Source organism: Armigeres subalbatus, chromosome 1 (genome assembly GCF_024139115.2).
Source record: "Armigeres subalbatus isolate Guangzhou_Male chromosome 1, GZ_Asu_2, whole genome shotgun sequence".
NCBI classification, from domain to species: Eukaryota; Metazoa; Arthropoda; class Insecta; order Diptera; family Culicidae; genus Armigeres; species Armigeres subalbatus.
In genome coordinates, this window is record NC_085139.1 from 154,740,371 (window position 1) to 154,763,133 (window position 22,763).

At 33.9% G+C, this 22,763-nt stretch overlaps 1 protein-coding gene and 1 pseudogene across 2 annotated transcripts; one reads left to right on the forward strand and one right to left on the reverse strand.

Moving 5' to 3' along the window:
• Positions 1-907, forward strand: part of LOC134218398 (coatomer subunit beta-like) — a 33,943-nt pseudogene extending 33,036 nt beyond the window's left edge.
• A 9,207-nt stretch (positions 908-10,114) lies between these two features.
• Positions 10,115-19,349, reverse strand: LOC134207657 (uncharacterized). 2 transcript variants are annotated; one of them, XM_062683439.1, is made up of 2 exons: positions 19,157-19,349; positions 10,115-10,980 (listed from the first exon to the last, which is right to left on the reverse strand). In XM_062683439.1, exons 1-2 carry the CDS (start codon positions 19,235-19,237, stop codon positions 10,507-10,509), a joined length of 555 nt encoding a protein of 184 aa, XP_062539423.1. In that variant the 5' UTR covers positions 19,238-19,349; the 3' UTR covers positions 10,115-10,506. The 2 variants fall into 2 exon arrangements, with proteins under 2 accessions (XP_062539423.1, XP_062539413.1); XM_062683429.1 differs by lacking the exon at positions 19,157-19,349 and adding an exon at positions 17,753-18,044.
• Between the last annotated feature and the right edge of the window lie 3,414 nt (positions 19,350-22,763).

Here is a 22,763-nt window from a genome sequence, read left to right on the forward strand (position 1 = left end):
ATTGATAATTGTCTAAATTACGGTTCTTGCAAACACTGTACGCTGCTCAAGCTAACAAGCTAATATGGATCAACACTACATTTTCTTCTTAACTTTTGAACGCAATGACCGATCGTGATTATAAATTCAGCGGGTCATCTAAGTTTATCTATCAGATGCAACTTGTTGTCAGAAAATCGAATACACACTTGGTTTTATTTCTGCGGCTCAGCAAAAATCCGCACATGCGATGCGCGAACAAAATAAAAACTGATGTTCCGGCCAGAGTACGTTTGTTAGCTGTTTTTGGAGCCAATAGGTGTTGCTGGTTTTCAGTAACTTTGACAGAAATCTCAACAAAAAACACACACACATGTAGAGGCACTTCGACAAGGACCATTTCAAGAACGACGATGCGGCAGAGACTGATAAGAAGGATGGTAATGACAGCAGTGATCCCGCAATGGAGACTAGGAGCAATCGTCGTTCAGCCTACTGGGTGGAACGAGAGGCTCGATGCACTACGCGCTGCTTGTCTCAGAATCCAGGAGGCAGGCACAGAGGCGAGGATGGAACCAGAGAGAGGCGCGCAAGGCGGCGTTCCGGGAAACTAGAATTACGCATTAGAGCAGACGTCACGATTAGCAGGTGAGATTGCCAGGAAGCTGCTTCACCGAAGAAGACGGGCACTTAATCCCTGAGGTGGCGCGTACCGCGTTAGCAATAGCCGAATATCAAAGGCCCGTCGACGCCAACTGAAATGTGTTTATTTATGCTGAAGGAAATCGTGGAGCGTCTCTTCCAGAAACACGATCAGACTACGTGGCCGCTGATACCGTATGGCGAAGAAGAAGAAGAAGCAATTTCCGAGGGTCAGCAAGTGTCCAATGTCGGCGAGCTGGGAGAAGCTGCAGAAGCGCCTGAGTAAGAAAGCACCTGAGTCAGATGGAGATACAAGCAACGTGGCTCTTAAGAATGGTACTGCAGAAGTGCCCTGAACGAGGTAACTTTTCAGAAATGTACAGAAGACCCAGAAGCGGATACTGCTCCCAAAACCAGGGAAACCGCCGGAAATCCCAGCTTCGTGCGTAAAGGCCTATATGCCTGATAGAGCACGGTTAGGAAACTTTCTGGAAGGGATCATCTATCAATAGGCTGACGCTGAGCGTAGAGCGTGGGCTATTGAACAACCCGTTTAAGATTCCACGAAATTATCGACGGTGAGATGCGAATTCCGGACGGTGCTCGAGTGCTGAAAGCGTCCAAACCAGAAGCGAAGAGGAGATCGATACTGCTGCGCACTGGTGATTTGATAGACGCGCAAGCTTTGAAGCCATTGCCGCTGCGCTGCTGAATGCGGGTTTTCGAATGTCTTTGCCACATCTAAAAGAGCTGCTTTGAAGGCAGAGTCCTGGTGTGCGACACTAACGAAGGCCAAAGTCCGTGCGTGATATTTGGCGAGTGTTCCTCAGGGGATCCATACGCCAGCCAACCCTCTGGAACGGGATGTATGATGGAGTTCTGGCACAGCGGCTGCTTAGGAAAGTGAAAGTCGTGGGTTTGCGGCCGACGTCTGGTCGGCAGTGATGGGCGAGACACTCGAAGAAGTAGATGCGTCTTTGTGGAAGGCGATGGCCACGAATGAAGTTAAGCTACAGATAGCTCACCACAAAACAGCGGTGCTATTGGTCAGCAGCTGCGGGCGATCCAACGGATGGAAATCATCGTCGGAGAACCGCCGGTTGCTTCGAAGCGATCGCACAAACTTACAGAGATGATGATCGACTGACCTAACGAAATTTCCAGCAGCCACGTTGAGTACGCCTGTGAAAAGTCGGCGAAACGTGAACGCAATAGCGAGGCAATGAACGTTGGCGGCTCAAGAAGCAATACGAGGCGTCTGCTAGATTGGTGTCTCGTCATCGATACTATGTTATGGGGGTCCTGCTTGCGGTAATACACTACCAAAGCAAGCGGAACCGGGAAAAGCAAGTGCGTATAGAACGTCGGGGGTAGTATGCATGATATCGTCGGGGGTAGTATGCATTATCGCCAGGATGGTACCCATTTGCATCACCCTGGCGGAAGACATCGAGTGTTACCAGTGGAGAGACACCGGAAACATGAGAAAGGTGGCGAAAATTCGTTCGATGGCAATGTGGCAGCAGGTGTGGGACAGTACGGAGAAAGGAAGGTGGACACACACACATACACGGACTGACAGTTCGACGATCTGAGTCGATTGGTATATAACATCATGGGTCTCCGAGACGTCTATAAAAAGTTCGATTTTGCAGTGAAATGATAGCCTTGGTACAACTTTTGATGGATGGATGATGAAAGAGAGTTGAAAAGAAGAATGGAAGGAAAAAGATAGACGAAGGAGAAAAAATAAATAAGGAAGAATAAGGAAAAAGAAAAGGAAGAAGAAAAGGAAGAGAAACAAGGAAGAAGAAATAAGGAAGAAAGAAGACAGAAGGATGAAAGAAGAAAGAATAAAGAAAGGAGGAAGATGGAGGAAAGAATAAGAAAAACAGAAGAAGGAAGGAGGAACAGAGAAGAAAGAAGAAATAAAGAAGATGGAAGAAGGAAGTTGGAAGTAGGAATAAGAAAGAAAGAAGAAGGTAGTTGGAAAAAGGAAATGAAAGAAGGAAGAAGGGACAAGGAAGAAGGAAGAAAGGAGAAGGAATAATAAGGAAAAAGAAAACCGGAATAAAGAAGGAATACGAAAAAAGAATGAAGAAACAAGAAAGAAGAAAAATTGATTAACGAAGCAGGAACAAGGAAGAAGGAAAAAGTTAAAGGCAGAAGGAATAATGGAGAAGAAAAACAGGGGATAAGCAACGAATAAGAGAGAAGGATAAAGGAACAAGGAAAGGAATTAGGACAAAAGAAGAAGTAAAAAGGAAGAAAAAAGAGAAAAGAAAGAGAAAGGAAGACGGATGAAGGACAAATAAAAAAGAAAAAAGGAAGGAGAGAGAAGAAAAAAAAAATAAATAATGAAAAATATAGAAGTAATCTTGGCAAGAATCAAAAACCAAATGCAAAGAATAATTTAATAAATAAAGTCTTGTTTCCTTTCTAAGCTACCTCCAAATTTGTTGTACCTTTGGACAAAAAAAAAATCTGAATCAAAATTTAAAAAAGGAATCGCAAAGAAGAGGTCAGTTTCTATTTCCGTTTGTACCCCCATCTACGTCAAATGTGAATTCTTCCATAAAAATCGGTTTATCGCATATCGCATCGGTATATCGCAATAATACAGCCTTTCGGGTTTCAGCCTTTTGTCATTCTAGCCGATTTTTAGTTTTCAGCCTTATGTAGAAGTCTCTCAGTGTCATGTTGTTAGTGTAACAACAAGGCTCCCTTAATACCGTGTGGTAAGCTGGGACGCGCGGCTACAAAGCAGAACCATGCTGAGGGTGGCTGGGTTTGATTCCCGGTTCCCCGGTCAAGAGTAATTTTCAGTTAGAAATTGTACTTCGGCTTCACAGAAGCATAAAAGTATCATCATGTTACCCTCATGATAAACGAATGCAAAAATGGAAACTTGGTAGAGAAATCTCGCAGTTAATAACTGTGGGAGGTCTGGCCATGAACACTATACTGCGAAACGGCTCTAATCCATCTGTATGGGGATGTGTGCCAATAAGAAGAAAGAAGAAAGAACTGAGGGAATAAGGTTTTTGATTTAAAATCAAATTGCAATCATCGAGTCATTGACGAGAAAGGCAGCCACATTAATAATATCACTGAGTAAAGCCTACCGAGGAAAAAAGCGGTCTCCAGCTCCATGAGGAAGCATTTTGTTTTAAAACTTCATCATCAAATAGCGAAGTGCATAATTGTAATCGGTAGATTAAGCTACATTTGGTTGTATGTTCGCTTTAGATTTACAAAAAACTGCCTTTTGCACGTATTTTTTAAGAGGAAATGGACGATTTACTCTCACGCTCTACTTATACGCTGAGGCGTGAGGTAAATCTTTCGACCTCTTGAAAAAAAATAATTGCAAACGATTTTGAAACGGAAGCTGCTAAATGGCATCACCAGACATCCAGGCTGGGCGGCATACCTTGAAACCGAAACCGAGTTGCTGAGCAACCACCATGCAACTGGGAAAAAAAAAAAAAAAAAAAAAAAAAAAAAAAAAAAAAAAAAAAAAAAAAAAAAAAAAAAAAAAAAAAAAAAAAAAAAAAAAAAAAAAAAAAAAAAAAAAAAAACAAAAAATAAAATAAAAAAAAAAAAAAAAAAAAAAAAAAAAAAAAAAAAAAAAAAAAAAAAAAAAAAAAAAAAAAAAAAAAAAAAAAAAAAAAAAAAAAAAAAAAAAACAACACAAAAAAAAAAAAAAAACAAAAAAAAACAAAAAAAAACCAAAAAAACAAAAAAAACACCAAAAAAAAAAAAAAACAAAAAAAAAAAAAAAAAAAACAAAAAAAAATAACAAAAAAAAAAAAAAAAAAAAAAAAAAAAAAAAAAAAAAAAAAAAAAAAAAAAAAAAAAAATAAAAAAAAAAAAAAAAAAAAAAAAAAAAAAAAAAAAAAAAAAAAAAAAAAAAAAAAAAAAAAAAAAAAAAAAAAAAAAAAAAAAAAAAAAAAAAAAAAAAAAAAAAATAAAAAAAAAAAAAAAAAAAAATAAAAAAAAAAAAAAAAAAAAAAAAAAAAAAAAAAAAAAAAAAAAAAAAAAAAAAAAAAAAAAAAAAAAAAAAAAAAAAAAAAAAAAAAAAAAAAAAAAAAAAAAAAAAAAAAAAAAAAAAAAAAAAACAAAAAAAAAAAAAAAAAAAAAAAAAAAAAAAAAAAAAAAAAAAAAAAAAAAAAAAAAAAAAAAAAAAAAAAAAAAAAAAAAAAAAAAAAAAAAAAAAAAAAAAAAAAAAAAAAAAAAAAAAAAAAAAAAAAAAAAAAAAAAAAAAAAAAAAAAAAAAAAAAAAAAAAAAAAAAAAAAAGGAAGTCACCGCTAGGTGATTAATCAGGGTTTTTATTTATTTATTTATTTTTATTTATTAACAATTACCATATAGCAACATAAATAATCACATATTGATTTTCAATGCTTATGCTACTATGCAACATCTAATACCAATAACTACATACTGAATATGATATTTAGATTCCGCTTAAATAAAGAAAAACTTCTTCGCACCTATGATTCCTAGGTAATTCGTTCCAAATTCTTATAGCTCGTAGGCGGTAGGAGTCTCTTAACCTGTTTGTGAAACATCTAGGAACGATAAGTAACGAACCTCGCGAAGAACGAGTATATCTAAAAAAATCTCGAAGATAAATTGGAGAGTTGTTAATAATTTTAAATGTTTGGATACAGGTTCTAAACTTTAAATGATTTGTAACATCAGTTCCAAGAATAGCCTTTCTATAATTGGATGAATGATCAAACTTTTTCAGATTAAAAGCATATCGTGTAGCAGCGTTGAATACTTGGTTTAGTTTTTTCGAGTTTTTTAGTAACAAGGCCAAACAAAATATCACCATAATCAAACAGTGGAACTAAAAGAGACCTGACCAGTTGAATCCGGATATGTTGGGGAGTACACCGTCTCAATAATACAAGCGAGTGTAAGGCATTATAAATTTTACTGCACACGGCATTAACCTGAGGTGACCAGTTCAAATTAGTATCCATCATTAAACCGAGATTTTTGACGACATTAGAATATTCAATTATATCGTTTCCCACTCTAACTGATGGTACATTCGACAAAAATTGTGTGAAAAATAATCGTTTGGGTTTTTCCTCCGTTAACAATCAGGCCGTTTTGCTCGCACCATAGCAATATACTCTGAATGTCATAGTTCATTCGATTTACCATTTCTGATATTGTGCCAGGGACCCCAGATATGTATAACTGACAGTCGTCTGCATACAGGTGGAATCGACAATGGTCCAATGCACCGAATGAACACAATGACGTTTGAGACGGGCGCTGATTACTAAAAATGAACACTTGCATGAACTCGATGAATGTAAAAGTATTCATTCTTAGTAAACAGCGCCCGTCTCAAACGTCAATGATGAACTCGGTGCATTGGACCATGTGACAGATTCAATGGAAGATCATTAATGTATGTACATTGAGAAAAGTAGCGGTCCGAGAATTGAACCTTGGGGCCCCCCGCTTAGAACAGGAATTAATTCAGATTGTTGGTTGTTGAAGTCAACGTATTGCAATCGGTTGGACAAATATGACTGAATTAATTTTATGGAGAATTGATCTAAATAGAAGTTATATTTTAACTTGTTACACAATTGTCTATGATCAATAGAATCGAATGCTTTACTAAAATCATGAAGAACCAGTAAAGTGACCATCTTCTTGTCTAACGCTTCTCTAATGTCGTTTTCTATTTTAATAAACGCGGTTACGGTGCTGCATGATTTCCTATATCCAGACTGGAATGGACATAACAGATCATTGTGTGTCAAGTAGTTGCTGAGAGAGTAGTGATTCGAATATTTTTGGGAGGGCACAAAGAATACTGATCGGACGATAGTCTCTTTCAGTAACTGGGTGGTCAATCTTACCTATTGGAATTACTTTTGCGATTTTCCAATCAAGTGGGAAATCTGAGGAAGTGATACAACAATTAAAGATATCCCGAATGTATGAGAGAGTAACACTTAAAGACATTTTTAAAACTTGTAGTGGAATTGAATCATTGCCAACAGCATCACAAGAAGATTTAACAAACTCACTAAGTATTTCGTCATTTGTAACACACTTAAATGAGAAATTCGGGTGTGTTTCAACGTCGTCATTTTGATTGAATGAAAGTGGAGTGTAATGAGCAACAAAGAATGAGTTCGAAGTATCAGCACTTACATCCCCTCCACCCATACAAGTGTTTGTTTGTTTTAAGCCTAATCGTTTAATGTTCTTCCAAAGTTGCTTAGCAGGAAGGTCAGCTCTTAACTGTGAGGTAAAATATTGACGTTTTGTACGATTGACCTCTTGGTTTGTTAAATTACGAAGACAAGTGAAATTTTTCCATTTACGCTGATTCCCTCTATCGCGTTTCCAACATTCATAAGCCTCGGACCGATTTTTAATCAATCGATGAATGTGAGTATTGATCCAAGGAGTACTTGGATCTTTAATCGTTTTTTTCTTGAGCGGAGCATGCTTATCAAGAATGGTGAAGAATACATCATTGAAACATTTTAGTTTTCCATTAATCCCCACACAATTGAACACACCATCAAAATTTACGCTACGTAAATCAGACAGAAAAGTCGATTGATTAATTTTGTGATATTCACGTGTCCAGTATACATTAGCACCAGGTTTAGGAAGCATGAATTTGTAATCAATGCAAATAAAATCATGATCGCTAATTCCTCCCACTGATGACTGATAAACGTTCTTCATGTTCTCTGTGCAATTACTTGTGAATAAATCAATGGTGGATGCAGAACCGGGCCTATGACAAGTTGGATGAGTTGGAATCAGTTTAAAGGATAATGTGCTTAAATGATCAATTAGTTTTAATGTCTTGATAGAGTTCTCCATCATCAAATTGATGTTGAAATCGCCTGTAACCAAAATATTGGGTTCTGTAAAAAAAAATTCAGAAACAATGCAGAAAACTGGGAGTTTATAGACGACTCCACAGACTAAGTTGGCCTGTTTTAATTTGATAAACAAGTATTCAATTTCGCTTTCTTTTCCAGATTTAGTGATAACAGAGAATTTGAGATTTTTTCTCACATAAAAGGCGACTCCACCCCCTCTTGATTTGTTCTTATTATCGCGATCAGATCTAATAATTTTGTATCCCTCAAGATCAACTGATATGCTCGTATTTGAAGGTTTGAGCCATGTTTCTACAACAGATAGAACATCTAATTTTGAATTAACAACCAAAGAACGATAGTTTTCAATGTTGCTAGTTAAACTCCTTGCGTTGTGAAGAGCTATTTTAATAAAGTAATTGGACCTTTTCTCTAGAATAGTTTTCATTTTTCCATAATCTAGGGAATGTAGCTTTAGTTTCGAGTCGTATATAGACCCATCAAACCGCAAAGGAGCTGAAGAAGTATTGGAATCAGTTAGTGCATTTATATTTGAATCAGTTTGTGCATTGGTATTAGAGTTACTTACGCTAATCATTTCGGTACTAGCAGGCTTGGTACGTTCACGTTTTTTGGCTGAAACTCGCGAATTTCTACACCTTCTGGCCAATAAAAAGGATCGTTAATTACAGCGACAAGATCTTCAGAAACAGAAAGTTTGAACGATACAAATGATAATTCATTAATGTCCTTATTACGCGGCACTAGTTTAACACAATTTAGCGTGGACTGGTCGATGTTGATGGTTTCTCGCAGATACTCGATGATATCGTCTTCGGTTTGTTCGACGTGAAAAGGTGTGACATAGAACGCCTTCATAGTTTCTTCGTTTGATGTTCGACGCACTGGGGGTCGCAGTCTGTTTACCACCTTCAGGCGGCAATCTTGATTTGATGATGGTGGAATAGAGCGGGTGAGATTTATGCCTTGTGAGTGGTTGCTTGGAGAGGCACTATTTGAAATACGATTCGAGACAGCAGCAACAGCATTGGCTCTCGAGGTGACAGTGGCGTAGGTGGTAGCAGCGGTGGGTGGAGCGGTGGATGGAGCGATGACGGCAGCGACGGCATTGATGGAAGAAGTGGCGATGGAGGAGGTAGCGTTGGAGGAAGCGGTGGCAGTATTCGTCTTTGTGGTGGCTTCAGCATTCGTACCCGAGGTAGACGCGAAAGGCAACATGATTTCGGTAAGAACCGGTGGTACATTTAATTCACGGTCACGGTTGTTGTTATCATCATTATCCAGAGATATATCTAAATCTCCCACATCTGCAATTGTGTTGTTCGCAGCGCTAGAACGAAGCGACTGATCGAGGTTGAAACGATCGATGCTGTTGTGAAACTCAGTTGGATCGTGCATTGCCGGACCCGACATCGCGAACTGTTGAAGTCTCGTGGAAAAGTTTGAGTCACGTCGAACCGTTGTGGAGATTGACATTAGCCCATTCAGCGTTTTCAGATTTTCGCCAAATTGACCAACCCGCAGATCCATCAAGTCAACACGCAGCAGAAGATCCCTCATCGTTTTCAAGATAACAGCTTCTCGGTCCATAACGCTCGGACGTTTTCATTCTGCATTTTTTATTCTTTATTCCTTGCTATTTTTTTTATTTTCAATTCCTTATTCTTTATTCTTAATTTTTATTCTTTACCCATTTGTTATTATTTAACCACATAATTTGCACTTCATCGTACGTTTGGGATTCATTGCAATTTCAGCCTTTTGATACTTTCAGCCTTTCGAGATTTCAGATTTTGAGTTCAGCCTTATGATTTCGATATGTTGATTTTTTAAATTATGCAACCCAGATTCGAACCATAGTGTCACTAGAAGACACGTGCTCACATCACATCGATAATCTAGGCTTCAAGGGAAAGTCTGATTTGATAGAAACAAGATCTCATGATTTTTATGAAATATTTCAATATTTCGAGGTACGCAACTATTACAGCGTGAACGTTAGATATTGTAGACCGAAAACCATTAAAGTTTTCAAGTGCAAGTAGCTGTAGCTGCATATACAACACTCGATTGGAAATTAGAAAGTCAGCATAAAAAAGATACTAGAATCGATTCAGTTTATGAAATCTGTATGATTTACATGTTGTTGCGTGCAGGGAATCGGTACTGGTATCAAGTGTACTAAAAAACATCTTACACTATAAAATGTAGTAGAAATCAATGGTTAGTTGAAAAGTCAGATCGTTTAAATAACAAAAAAATCGTTAAATTGTTTTAAAACTCTTTAAGGTCAACTCAATAAATACCAAATTTTCAAAACGACTTATCTGCTTTTGTAAACAAAGATTCAAACGTCGATTTGATGAGTCTTATAGCACTCCCACGCAAACCGATACCACCAACAGGTAGCTGAAGCCCTCCCCTACGTGTTGATGGCGTTGGTTAGCGTGGGAGTGCTATCCGATTCGTTAAATCGACGTTTAAATCTTTGTTTACAAAAGCAGATAAGTCATTTTGAAAATTTGGTATTGAACTAAGGCATCATTGGCAGTAAATGTGATATTCATTTGAGAATCACACACCTGATCAGTACTTTATTCATAATTTATTATTATTACACTTCAGTTCAATTAGGAGTACAGAACATAATCGCAATATACGATAGCTAGCAGTCCATCTATCCTGCCTTACGAACGAAGGATGGACAGTGGAGCTCAGTGGATTCATATCTATACCGACAATAGTAATACAGCCTTCCTACTCTCTAAAATCGTCATGTGTGCCAAAGTGTATGCACCGACAGACAGACATTCAATGCTATATCTGCTTGTATGTGGTGTACGTACGACTATTGTTCACTTCTGACCGTCCTTGAACCCACTTGGATAGTTAGCAATGCATACTACTGCAACTCGTCCAACGCGGCAGCGGTGGCGGAAGGACATTAAAATGAAACATTGTTGTTACTGTTAATAGATACATCTAATTACCGTCTCCGCTGTCACTATCGCTATCATCGTCCGACGAAGGTGAACTGCTATCCATTGTTTCGATGTAGTTATTTATGTCATTATGCAATTGCTGGTGGATCCGAAGGGTTTGGCGAGTTATCCTACGGTTTAAACTAGGGGTGATAATTGAGACTGATCCCGTAGAGGTGCTGCCTGATGTTCGCTCAGACGGTGCTATTTGAGAGCTTGCGCTATTGCCGATACCGTTAGTGCGGCTGTTACTTGCACTTGCCGTGGAGGATGCGCTGGTGGCTTGGTTCTGGTTGGATGATTGAGCGCTCTGGTTGTTCCTGTTTCGTTGCTGTTGAAGCAACATCTCTTCTTCTTGCAATTTTTTGAACTTTTTCTGTGTTTCGGCGATTTTTCGAATCATTCCATGATGTTGAATCACCTTATTCATACATCCTTCGCAAACGGTCTTCGGGAGAGGATCGGATGGAGCAATCTGGAATAAAGTTTATAGAAACGTTATTTATTAGGAATAATTTTACCACCTAACTGACTATTCACCCTATTCACCATTATAAAATAATAGATAGAGAAAGGATCACAGGGTGCGGAAAAAGTGGTGCTGCAATTACTATGAACTAAGAATGTATAATATATCCATTTAACAGCCCTTCCTGGAAAACTGTTAAAAAAACACGTCGACACAAACAATCCTACTGAAGCGTGAAAAGTCTTTTTAATTTATACAATAACAGTAATGATCAATCATATGATTGCTTTCAAATATTGATGCTCTTTCCTTGTGACAACGTGAATCATCTGACCATTATTTCTAACCTGTTTTGTAAGACGATCCCCACCAATGTGTATCCAAATGAGTGTCTAGTATTCCGTGTATAGCAGAAAATCGAAAATTTGTTTTCAATAAAATGAAATATTTGCAGTTATCAGACGTCGCAACTCATTTCTGATTAGTGCGCATGATAGTACATCCATGCGTGCATGATGCGCACTACTAATGAAATATTTCAAATTGTCGCGACTCGCGTCGCAGCGCGAGTGCTCAATCGCGCGGTCCGGTTTGGTGCCGGCCCGACAATATAAGAACGAATTGCGTTCATATTTTATTTACGCACTTGTTCTCGCACCGGTTGTTTCTATCAAGGTTGTTGAAGTGCAATCATGTTTCGCACCGGTGGTGAATATCCGCGGTTGCTATAACAAACACGGAATATAAAAAATCAGAAAAAATATTTTTAAATATTTATTATTTATTTTCAAATCTTTCAGAATGCGCTCCAACCTTTTTAATACTAGTATGTGCTTAATGCATTTTGTGATTATCAGATTAGTTTGACACACATCTGCTTGGTGGCGCTAGCTTACATGCAACAATTTAATGAGGTGGATATCTCGAGATCTATAAGACTTGGAAAGAGTTAGAAGGTTGCCGTCTTCTACAAAGTTATCCGGATGGTTGGAACCATCGCGATGGACGCCAGTTAGACGCCAAGTGGTTGTATTTCAAACTTAACTTGATGACTTCGACCATCCGAAGGTAATCAGGTAATTTCATATACACTAGCGCCGCCAATCAGTTGAAATCCAAACTAAACTGACCACCATCACAATGGTTTTGATGATAAATAACCGAACAATTTTTCAGAAGACGGCAGGTTTTACATTCCCAGAGTAACAATCTGTGAGCTGTTAGATTATGGTTAGGGTCCGTTAGTTATGCTTCCCTTCAGAAAGCATAAAACATTGACTCGTTTGTTATGCTCTTTTTCTTTTTTTTCGCGCCTTGCATTTTTTATGACAGCTGAAAATAGAAACAGCATTCTTTCCATTCATTTCATGCTGCCTTCTCGGTGCGCTTTGCGAGTGCTCTCGGTGCTTACCTTCGACAAAATGGCGATGTTGGAATGCTTTTTTCAAGTAATTACTTAATTATATTTTAAAATAAAGTCAGATTTCAACAATAAACTTGATTTCCAGGATTCGTGGTCGTGGCTACAAAGCGAAAGGGTTCATGGAGGATGCGTTGTCGATAGCAAGTTCTCGGAAGATCTCGGAAGAGCGAGTCAAAGGCAACCGATTCCAAAAGGATATATTTAGATGACAGAATCAACATAGGATTAGGGATCAATGGTAGCCCCAACTACAATTCATCCGCCAGTTCTTCCTCCGGTGGTCATGGATTCTCCACCGCCAGCACCGATGGACTTCGCGTCAAGGCTTTCCATCAAACCACTGCCAGTTACTTCCATTACTATAAATACCGCCACCCACTTCTATTTACAAAGGTTTAAGCTGAAGTAAAATCCACGTCGAATGGGAAAAAAAGTCCATGCGGGAAAAAGATGCGCAAGGAGAAACTAAACTCGGGAGATTGAACATTTGCTGTCTGAGATGGTCTCTGGTTGCAAATGTTTCCTCTTGTGATGAAGAGTTTACTACGATTGATATACTGCGATCGAAAGCTGGCCTCGTGGTAAGTCACTTTTAAAATGGTTTCAAGTTGTGTTTTTACTGTTTGATAATCATTTTTTCGTTCTTCTAGTGTAGCACGGAAAAAGTCCTGTTTGCCTATAGTGTAGTGCTTTGAGGACGAATTATCGTCATCTGGCGCTGAAGCAATCCAATACCCTAATAAAAATTTCCGCTTCCAAGAAATAGCGTCGGAAAGCGTCGTACCTGAAAGCAATTGCTAGGGAAGCGGTTAATGGATCCTTGAATTTACCTGTGAGTGTGGCGTTTATTTTGTAGTTAATAAGTTTCACAGTTTTAATGAGCACTCGTGTAAGATTTTACAGTGAATGCTTCTTGGGCAGCGAAAACATTTTCTCTTATGTATGTACTTAATTTATGAATATATCTTTTTGTGTCATTACAGGAACATAACCTCGAAAAACAAGATCAAGTATATCTGAAGTTCGCCGCCACCTGATCTATTTCAACAGCTTTGCATTAATCCAATTCTAATACAAAATAGATTTACGTGCTGCCCCCAAATGACCCCTTTCGTGCAATGGTACACTTTAAGTACGCTTCTGCAGCGCTAGCATTTAATTTTAATTTAATTTTAATTTAATTTTAATTTAATTTAATTTAATTTTAATTTAATTTTTTAATTTAATTTTTAATTTAATTTTAATTTAATTTTAATTTAATTTTAATTTAATTTTAATTTAATTTTAATTTAATTTTAATTTTAATTTAATTTAATTTAATTTTAATTTAATTTTAATTTAATTTAATTTAATTTAATTTTAATTTTAATTTTCAATTTAATTTCAATTTAATTTAATTTAATTTTAATTTTAATTTTAATTTTAATTTAATTTAATTTAATTTTAATTTAATTTTAATTTAATTTTAATTTAATTTAATTTAATTTTAATTTAATTTTAATTTAATTTTAATTTAATTTTAATTTTTAATTTTAATTTAATTTTTTAATTTAATTTTTTAATTTTAATTTAATTTTAATTTAATTTTAATTTTAATTTTAATTTTAATTTTTAATTAATTTTAATTTAATTTTAATTTTAATTTAATTTAATTTAATTTTTAATTTAATTTTAATTTAATTTTAATTTAATTTTAATTTAATTTTAATTTAATTTTTAATTTAATTTTAATTTAATTTTAATTTAATTTTAATTAATTTTAATTTTAATTTTAATTTAATTTTAATTTAATTTTAATTTAATTTCTAATTTTAATTTAATTTTAATTTAATTTTAATTTAATTTTAATTTTAATTTTAATTTAATTTTAATTTAATTTTAATTTAATTTTAATTTAATTTTAATTTAATTTTAATTTAATTTTAATTTAATTTTTAATTTAATTTTAATTTAATTTTAATTTAATTTTAATTTAATTTTTAATTTAATTTTAATTTAATTTTAATTTAATTTTAATTTAATTTTAATTTTAATTTTAATTTAATTTTAATTTAATTTTAATTTAATTTTAATTTAATTTTAATTTAATTTTAATTTAATTTTAATTTAATTTTAATTTAATTTTAATTTAATTTTAATTTTAATTTAATTAATTTTAATTTAATTTTAATTTAATTTTAATTTAATTTTAATTTAATTTTAATTTAATTTTAATTTAATTTTAATTTAATTTTAATTTTAATTTTTAATTTAATTTTAATTTAATTTTAATTTTAATTTTAATTTTAATTTTAATTTAATTTTAATTTAATTTAATTTAATTTTAATTTAATTTTAATTTAATTTTAATTTAATTTTAATTTAATTTTAATTTAATTTTAATTTAATTTTAATTTAATTTTAATTTAATTTTAATTTCAATTTTAATTTAATTTTAATTTTAATTTAATTTTAATTTAATTTTAATTTAATTTTAATTTAATTTTAATTTAATTTTAATTTAATTTTAATTTAATTTTTAATTTCAATTTAATTCTTAATTTAATTTAATTTCTAATTTAATTTAATTTTAATTTAATTTTAATTTAATTTTAATTTAATTAAATAAATTAATTTAATTTTAATTTAATTTAATAAATTAATTTAATTTTAATTTAATTTTAATTCACCTCTAATTTTAATTTAATTTTAATTTAATTTCAATTTAATTTTAATTTAATTTAATTTAATTTTAATTTAATTTTAATTTAATTTTAATTTAATTTTAATTTAATTTAATTTAATTTTAATTTAATTTTAATTTAATTTTAATTTAATTTTAATTTAATTTTAATTTAATTTTAATTTAATTTTAATTTAATTTTTAATTTCAATTTTAATTTAATTTTAATTTAATTTTAATTTAATTTTAATTTAATTTTAATTTAATTTTAATTTAATTTTAATTTAATTTTAATTTAATTTTAATTTAATTTTAATCTTAATTTTAATTTAATTTTAATTTAATTTTAATTTAATTTTTAATTTAATTTTAATTTTAATTTTAATTTAATTTTAATTTAATTTTAATTTAATTTTAATTTAATTTTAATTTTAATTTTAATTTAATTTTAATTTAATTTTAAACTTTGATTTTAATTTTAATTCTAATTTCAATTTTAATTTCAACTTTAATTTAAATTTAAATTTTTATTTTTATGTTTATTTTTATTTTTAATTTAATTTAATTTTAATTTAATTTTAATTCCACTCACCTAATTTTAATTTAATTTTAATTTAATTTTAATTTTAATTTTAATTTTAATTTAATTTTAATTTAATTTTAATTTAATTTAATTTAATTTTAATTTAATTTGACTCAATTTAATTTTAATTTAATTTTAATTTAATTTTAATTTAATTTTTAATTTAATTTAATTTAATTTAATTTAATTTTAATTTAATTTTTAATTTTAATTTTAATTTTTAATTTAATTTTAATTTAATTTTAATTTAATTTTAATTTAATTTTAATTTTAATTTTAATTTAATTTTAATTTAATTTTAATTTAATTTTAATTTAATTTTAATTTTAATTTTTAATTTAATTTTAATTTAATTTTAATTTAATTTTAATTTAATTTTAATTTAATTTAATTTAATTTTAATTTAATTTTAATTTAATTTTAATTTAATTTTAATTTAATTTAATTTAATTTAATTTAATTTAATTTTAATTTAATTTTAATTTAATTTTAATTTAATTTTAATTAATTTTAATTTAATTTTAATTTAATTTTAATTTAATTTTAATTTAATTTTAATTTAATTTTTAATTTAATTTTAATTTAATTTTAATTTAATTTTAATTTAATTTTAATTTAATTTTAATTTAATTTTAATTTAATTTTAATTTAATTTTTAATTTAATTTTAATTTAATTTTAATTTAATTTTAATTTAATTTTTAATTTAATTTTTAATTTAATTTTAATTTAATTTAATTTCTTAATTTTAATTTAATTTCAGCTTTTCATAAACCGCGAATATGGATCGTTGCTGCCGGAAATTTGCACCTCTCTTTTATAGACTGAGGGTAAGGAAAGCCTTTTCGCGAACGCACTTTTGTAAATAAAACAATCAAACTTTAAAATAATAATTTCACAAAAATAAACTGAACTATTCTTCATTTAATTCAGTTTTGTTTTGCATCTAGCTGTGATTCGGTGCAAAAGGTGTGCTTGTGTTGGTTAATAATATATTCGCGCCAATACATGCACTTTTTTGCTGTATGACAGCTGGATGTAAATAAACCAGCATGAAATCCCACCCGAAAATACCCTAACCACTGCCTAACCGCCTAAAGCGAAACATAGCTAACGTTCATCTAATGTGAGGGTAACGTGTTAGATTAAAATAGGCATAAATCATAAACATACCTAACAAAAGTGTTGCAGATCTGTCTAATTTTAGTCTCATTTTACTCTAAAGTTAGTGAGAAAATTAGAGTAACTTTCTAACAGGTTACACTCACATTAGGGTCAAGTTAGAGTAACCTTGTTTGCTGGGTTTATTAGTTACTTTATTTTTCCGTGTGATGGTTTGGCAACGGTTGGAGCGGGTCGCCAAATTTGCCAACTCGCTATTCACCGAAGGTTGCGTTTACATTTTCCAAACCCGTTTACCAACGACCGGTGCGAGTTCGAGTCATGATAGAGGTTGCTATTTTGGCTTTATTCACGCACTGGTGGGGATCGTCTAAGAGCATCATTATCGGTCGCGAGCATTTTAATCACCCGCGCAGCGCTTTCATTTTAGTTTCGTCACTCGTTTCCGTATCGGTCACTATTTTCGACTCTCAATTTGGTTGCTGGATTCCGTACCGGTGACGTTTGACAGTTGACAGTTCATCAAATAGCAGCGCTCTTATTGCGCTACCAAATTTGGTCACCTGTCAGTCGCGCTACTGTTATAGCAGCGCGTTTAGTAGCGACCGGTAAAGTGTCAAGTAATGATACTGCGCTGCCAAACGGCTTAAACTCACCACTGGTAATCTTGCTCTAAGGGGTCTTTGTCGGCAAACATTATAAATTGCTTTGTCTATATTTTATCGAAACATGAGATGTTGTTGACTTAGTTTACTTCTGCTACTTAGGTCTATATTAAATATTAATGTTAGCTATTAGTTATAACAATTGAAAGCCGAATAATGTTCTATGAATTAAATTTTTGTTTTATTCCTTGGATTACTTTTTTTGTGCTACACTTCTAGGCGATGGTTGTCGTCAAGTTCCGAGCTGCATCAAATATGCATAAACATATATTACTCCGTTTTTCCACAACAGAGCATAGGAGCCATTTTTCCGAGCCCACTCACCTTTACGGGAAGATAGTTGTTGATTTTCTGTTCCAGCTTATGCTTGTCTCCTTCGGCACCGTAAATGAAAATCACTGAACGATGGATCTGGGAGCACAACCGGCACAGGAATCCGGTGATGCACGCTTCCTCTATACTTCCCATTTTTCCAAATTATGAACAATTTAGTAAATATTACAATTTTGATCAACAAAAAAGAAATTTTCTATCTAGAATAATTTGAATCACAATTTTCTCGTAAAAATACAGCTACAATTTTGTTGTGACGGATCGATTGAGTGACAGTGAAAAACTGACAAGACAACTTGACAGCTAAGCACCCCAGTGTAAATTAATGTTCATCAAGTTTTTCCGTGTAGGGTAAAAGTCACTAACATGGCGGAGTGAAAACGGTTAGATCTTGTTAAATAGATTTTGGCAACCTTTGAGAAAGTTCAAGCTGCCGCACGATTACACGCAAGAAAATTGACTCCTTGTGCATATACGTTGCTCATATTTCCAATCTCATTGATTTTATTTGTCCCTCAAGATTGGTATTATGCATCTCGAGATAAAATAGAACACTGCGGCTTCGTGCTGGTTGCTTCTCAGGTAATCGCAACGGTCACTAAACACAACAGAGTCAATGAAAATCTTATTATGCATCTCGAGATAAAATAGAATACTGCGGTTTCCTTCTGGTTGCTTCTCAGGTAATCGCAACGGTCACTAAACACAACAGAGTCAATGAAAATCTCACCCACCGTATGCACTTGCCATGATAAACACTCTCCATGTACTCAGTGACTCCGGTTGCCTCTCACTAATACAATCGAACACTGCTGTCATTTCACGAAAAGCACGTGGTTTTGTTTTGAGCGGGAAAATTCTGCCTATCTTTTAACACGGCGGCTATCTTGACGTTTGCCTTCGCAGTCGAGCCTGCGAGTGTAAGACCGCCGCAGCACTCTAGAAAAAGATAAGCGCGACAATACCCACCGTATGCACTTGCCATGATAAACACTCTCCATGTACTCAGTGACTCCGGTTGCCTCTTACTAATACAATCGAACACTGCTGTCATTTCGCGAAAAGCACGAGGTTTTGTTTTGAGCGGGAAAATTCTGCCTATCTTTTAACACGGCGGCTATCTTGACGTTTACCTTCGCAGTCGAGCCTGCGAGTGTAAGACCGCCGCAGTACTCTAAAAAAAGATAAGCGCGACAATATCGTGTTCAAAAGAAATTTCTTTTTCTATCTCACTCCCAAGTTAAATTCCGTTCACTGAATCGGAAAAGTAAAGAATCGAAACAAAATTCTTACATTAGTATCCACCGTATCCACACCCGCATAATAAAAAACAGTTTTAAACAACCAATAACCGATATGTTGACATTAAATGTTTTTGCCATTTCATGTTCTCACCTTAGTCTCCATCCAATCTTGAACTGCAGCAGAACATTTAAAACTATATATAAGCAAACATATAAATAGTGATAATGTCATATATGTTGGAGAGCGCACAACAGTGGACAACAAACGTACAGCGGACCGATAAAGCAATTCGGGAACGTCGGAACGGAAGAAATAAAAACAACAACCTATCTGTTGGACTTCACACGAACAAATACGATTTATTCACAAACAAAATTATAAACAATAAATTCGAAAACACAACAACCATAGTGTGTCTATTTGGCCGTAGCATAAAAGTAGTCTCGAATGCGAGGGGTGACGGTTGCACACTAAATTTATTTCCAACACCCCTCCTCAAGTCGGAATCCCGAGTATCACAGTACTAGTATCACAGAGCCTATCAATTATAGTCCAACTATCGACAACTTGTTTTCCAAGAACATATACTCAATCCAGTTGAAAACCGGAATTGGGGTATAGCGATGTTGGATTTTTCTCACAATCCGTACATTAAACCTAACTTCGGAAGTGGTGCGCTGTTTTCATATCGCGAAGCGCTATTCAGCGCACCACTTCCGAAGTTAGGTTTAACCTGGGTGCTGCGGATAGAGCCGCTTTTCTGCGCTCAAGCGAGTAGAGGGATATTTTGAAATCTCTCCCATAAACAAAATTATCTTGCAGTTACTCGGCTGTCAAACATTTCCCGCTCTTCGAATTTCTCTTTCCACGCTGCATGAGGGCGCACAAATGCGCTAGACTCTACATGACTTAACGATTGTTTACATACATTCATGCTCCAAACAGCTGCTGAATCTCAAGAAATTTTGTAACGAGTGCTTTTTAGATGCATTTCTACTAATTTTCCACTCGAAATATAATGTGAGAATATTTGTTACAAAGAATACAAAACTCAAACAAAGTTTATTTTTATTTTTTCCCCAAATAATAACAATACTTCTCAATATTAGATCAGAAACGAACATAACCACAATCTTCAATGTTTGGCTCCGGCACAATAGAAAATTTTGGCTTCAGTTTGACAACCAAATCGATTCTATCCGCACCACCCAGGGTTTAACGTACGGATTGTGAGAAAAATCCAACTTCGCTAGCACCCAATTTCGGTTTTCAACTGGATTGAGTATATTAAAAAAAAATCCGAAGAATTCTTCACCGAAAGCTAAACTGTTTTTCCTTTCCGCCATTGATTCGTTACAACTATACATCAAGAAACTAACAATTAAGAATAGTCTTTCTAAATAAAAAACTTTTCGTCTTAACATTTCTTCTTCTCTTTTTCTTCTTGTTTGTCCCCTCCTAGACAAAAACCTCGTCCATGATGGTTGCTAATTTGCACATTCCCTTCTGCATTTTCTGTTCTTTCCTTGGTTCTTCCATATTCTATTACAATCATCACATTTCTTTCACAAATTTTCTTCTAATACTGCTGGTCCGATATACTTGGCATCTTGTGGTATAAAGTCGCTCACTTTTACTGTATTTGCGTCACACTGTATACATTCAATACATCTCGGGTACTTATTCAAAAGGACGAATGTGATTTTGTAAACAAAGATTCAAACGTCGATTTGTCCAATCTGATGTTACTCCCACGCGAACCATCACTACAGACAGGCAGGGGAAGCCTTCGGCTACCTGTTGGTGGTGTTGGTTTGCGTGGGAGTGTCATTAGATTGGACAAATCGACGTTTGAATCTTTGTTTACAAAATCACATACGTCCTTTTGAATAAGTACCCGAGACATATTGTTTTCCTTCATAATAAGCGGCAGCCATTACAACCCCATCTTTGGTGATTTCCGCTTTGTTGTTCACAAAACTGACTCTCATACCCGCTCTCGCTACACGGTTCACGGAAAACAAATTACAGTTGAGGCCGGGCACATACAGCACATTTTTTACTTCACATTTCGTCTTCACTGCTCCAATATATATTGTCCCATATTTTCTTCGGAGTCGCACAGTCTTTCACAAGTTCAAGCTGACTGTCAGCAATCGCCTGAATTATCACAGCTTTACACTTTTTCTCTGCAGCTTTTCGTTCTACTATTTTCTTTTTCTTCTTCGACGTTACACTAGCGGAATCGTCCGCCATCAATTTTAATTCGTCGATCTCACTCATCTCCCGGTGGAGGCAATCCAGCAGATCGAACGTGTCGAGAACGGTTTCCATCCGGAACTTCCAGTTGTGGAAGCCGGACCCGTCGAACGCGGCGATTTTCACTTTATCGTCCATACCTGGGCCAATAACCTGTTGGAGAGCGCACAACAGTGGGCAACAAATGTACAGCGGACCGATAAAGCGATTCGGGAACGTCGGAACGGAAGAAATAAAAACAACAACCTATCTGTTGGACTTCACACGAACGAATACGATTTATTCACAAACAAAATTATTTATAAACAATAAATTCGACAACACAACAACCATAGTGTGTCTATTTGGCCGTAGCATAAAAGTAGTCTCGAATGCGAGGGGTGACGGTTGCACACTAAATTTATATAAAGTCCTGGTATGGTTGCCCTTCATTCTACGTTACGGGGATTTCACGCTCACAGTAATAATTGCATCGTAGCAGAATAAACCCAATATATCCTTTATTGTTATCCAAAACGTGTGTGCGTGTGATCTTTATTTGTTTGTTTTTGTTTCTTGTCGCGTTCAGAGGCATATTTTTAATTTAAAGTTTAAATTAGGTTCAATGTGGATCGATGAAATACTTTATTTTTAAGTTTTCTGGCATGCTGCCTGTTGCAAAGTGACAAAAATAGTTTCCCCTTTATTAGACGTGACGCTTGTGAGTTTTAAATTATTGATTAATACGGGGCAAAACATCAAGGACGATGCGAATTTACTCGCCCCTGTTGGCGCTAGCAGCACTAGTTTGCAGCGGAACATTCACAAGGTAGAATTGCCTCCGCGTTTTTTGCCAATTTCCAGGCACATAGGTCAACTTTACGCTCGAAGTGGTGGAGTAGGACGGTTTCTAATGGTAAGTACCGGCAGATGAAAATATATTTTCGGAGGTCGAATTAGTCATGCTTTGGTCAAATTAGTCATGGACTTAAATCGTAGTTTTAGCAGTGCCTTTTGGATACGGCAAAGAATAATATTGCTTATTGCATTGAAACTTTTCGTTTCTTCGTTGAAGACAATGACATTTGTCTTCAGCGACTGCTTCCCCGATACACCTTTTATACATGTTTTTCACTCATACATGAAAAATACTGTCAAAACTTGCATTTGACAATGGAAAATTCAGCTAAAAGCTCTATTTTTTGATATCGGTGCACTCACACAAACAATCGACATTAGTTGTCAAAAATCAGGGTTACCAACTTTATAACTTTCCCCTTGTCGCCGAGTCTTGCGCTGAGTACTCGGCGCGGAAACCCAAAGGTGGGAATAAAATTTTGAGATTTATGCGCAATACTAATGATGTTCTGGTGGATAACTCTCACCGTATTTTTGGGCCAGCTTCCACTTCGATACTCTTCGTGCGTTAAGGCCCCCATGCAATATAGCGGAACGGCGAATTGCTTTTCCCTGAATTGCGTTCGGGGCTTAAGACTCTTCCTTCGATTGATCTTTCCTG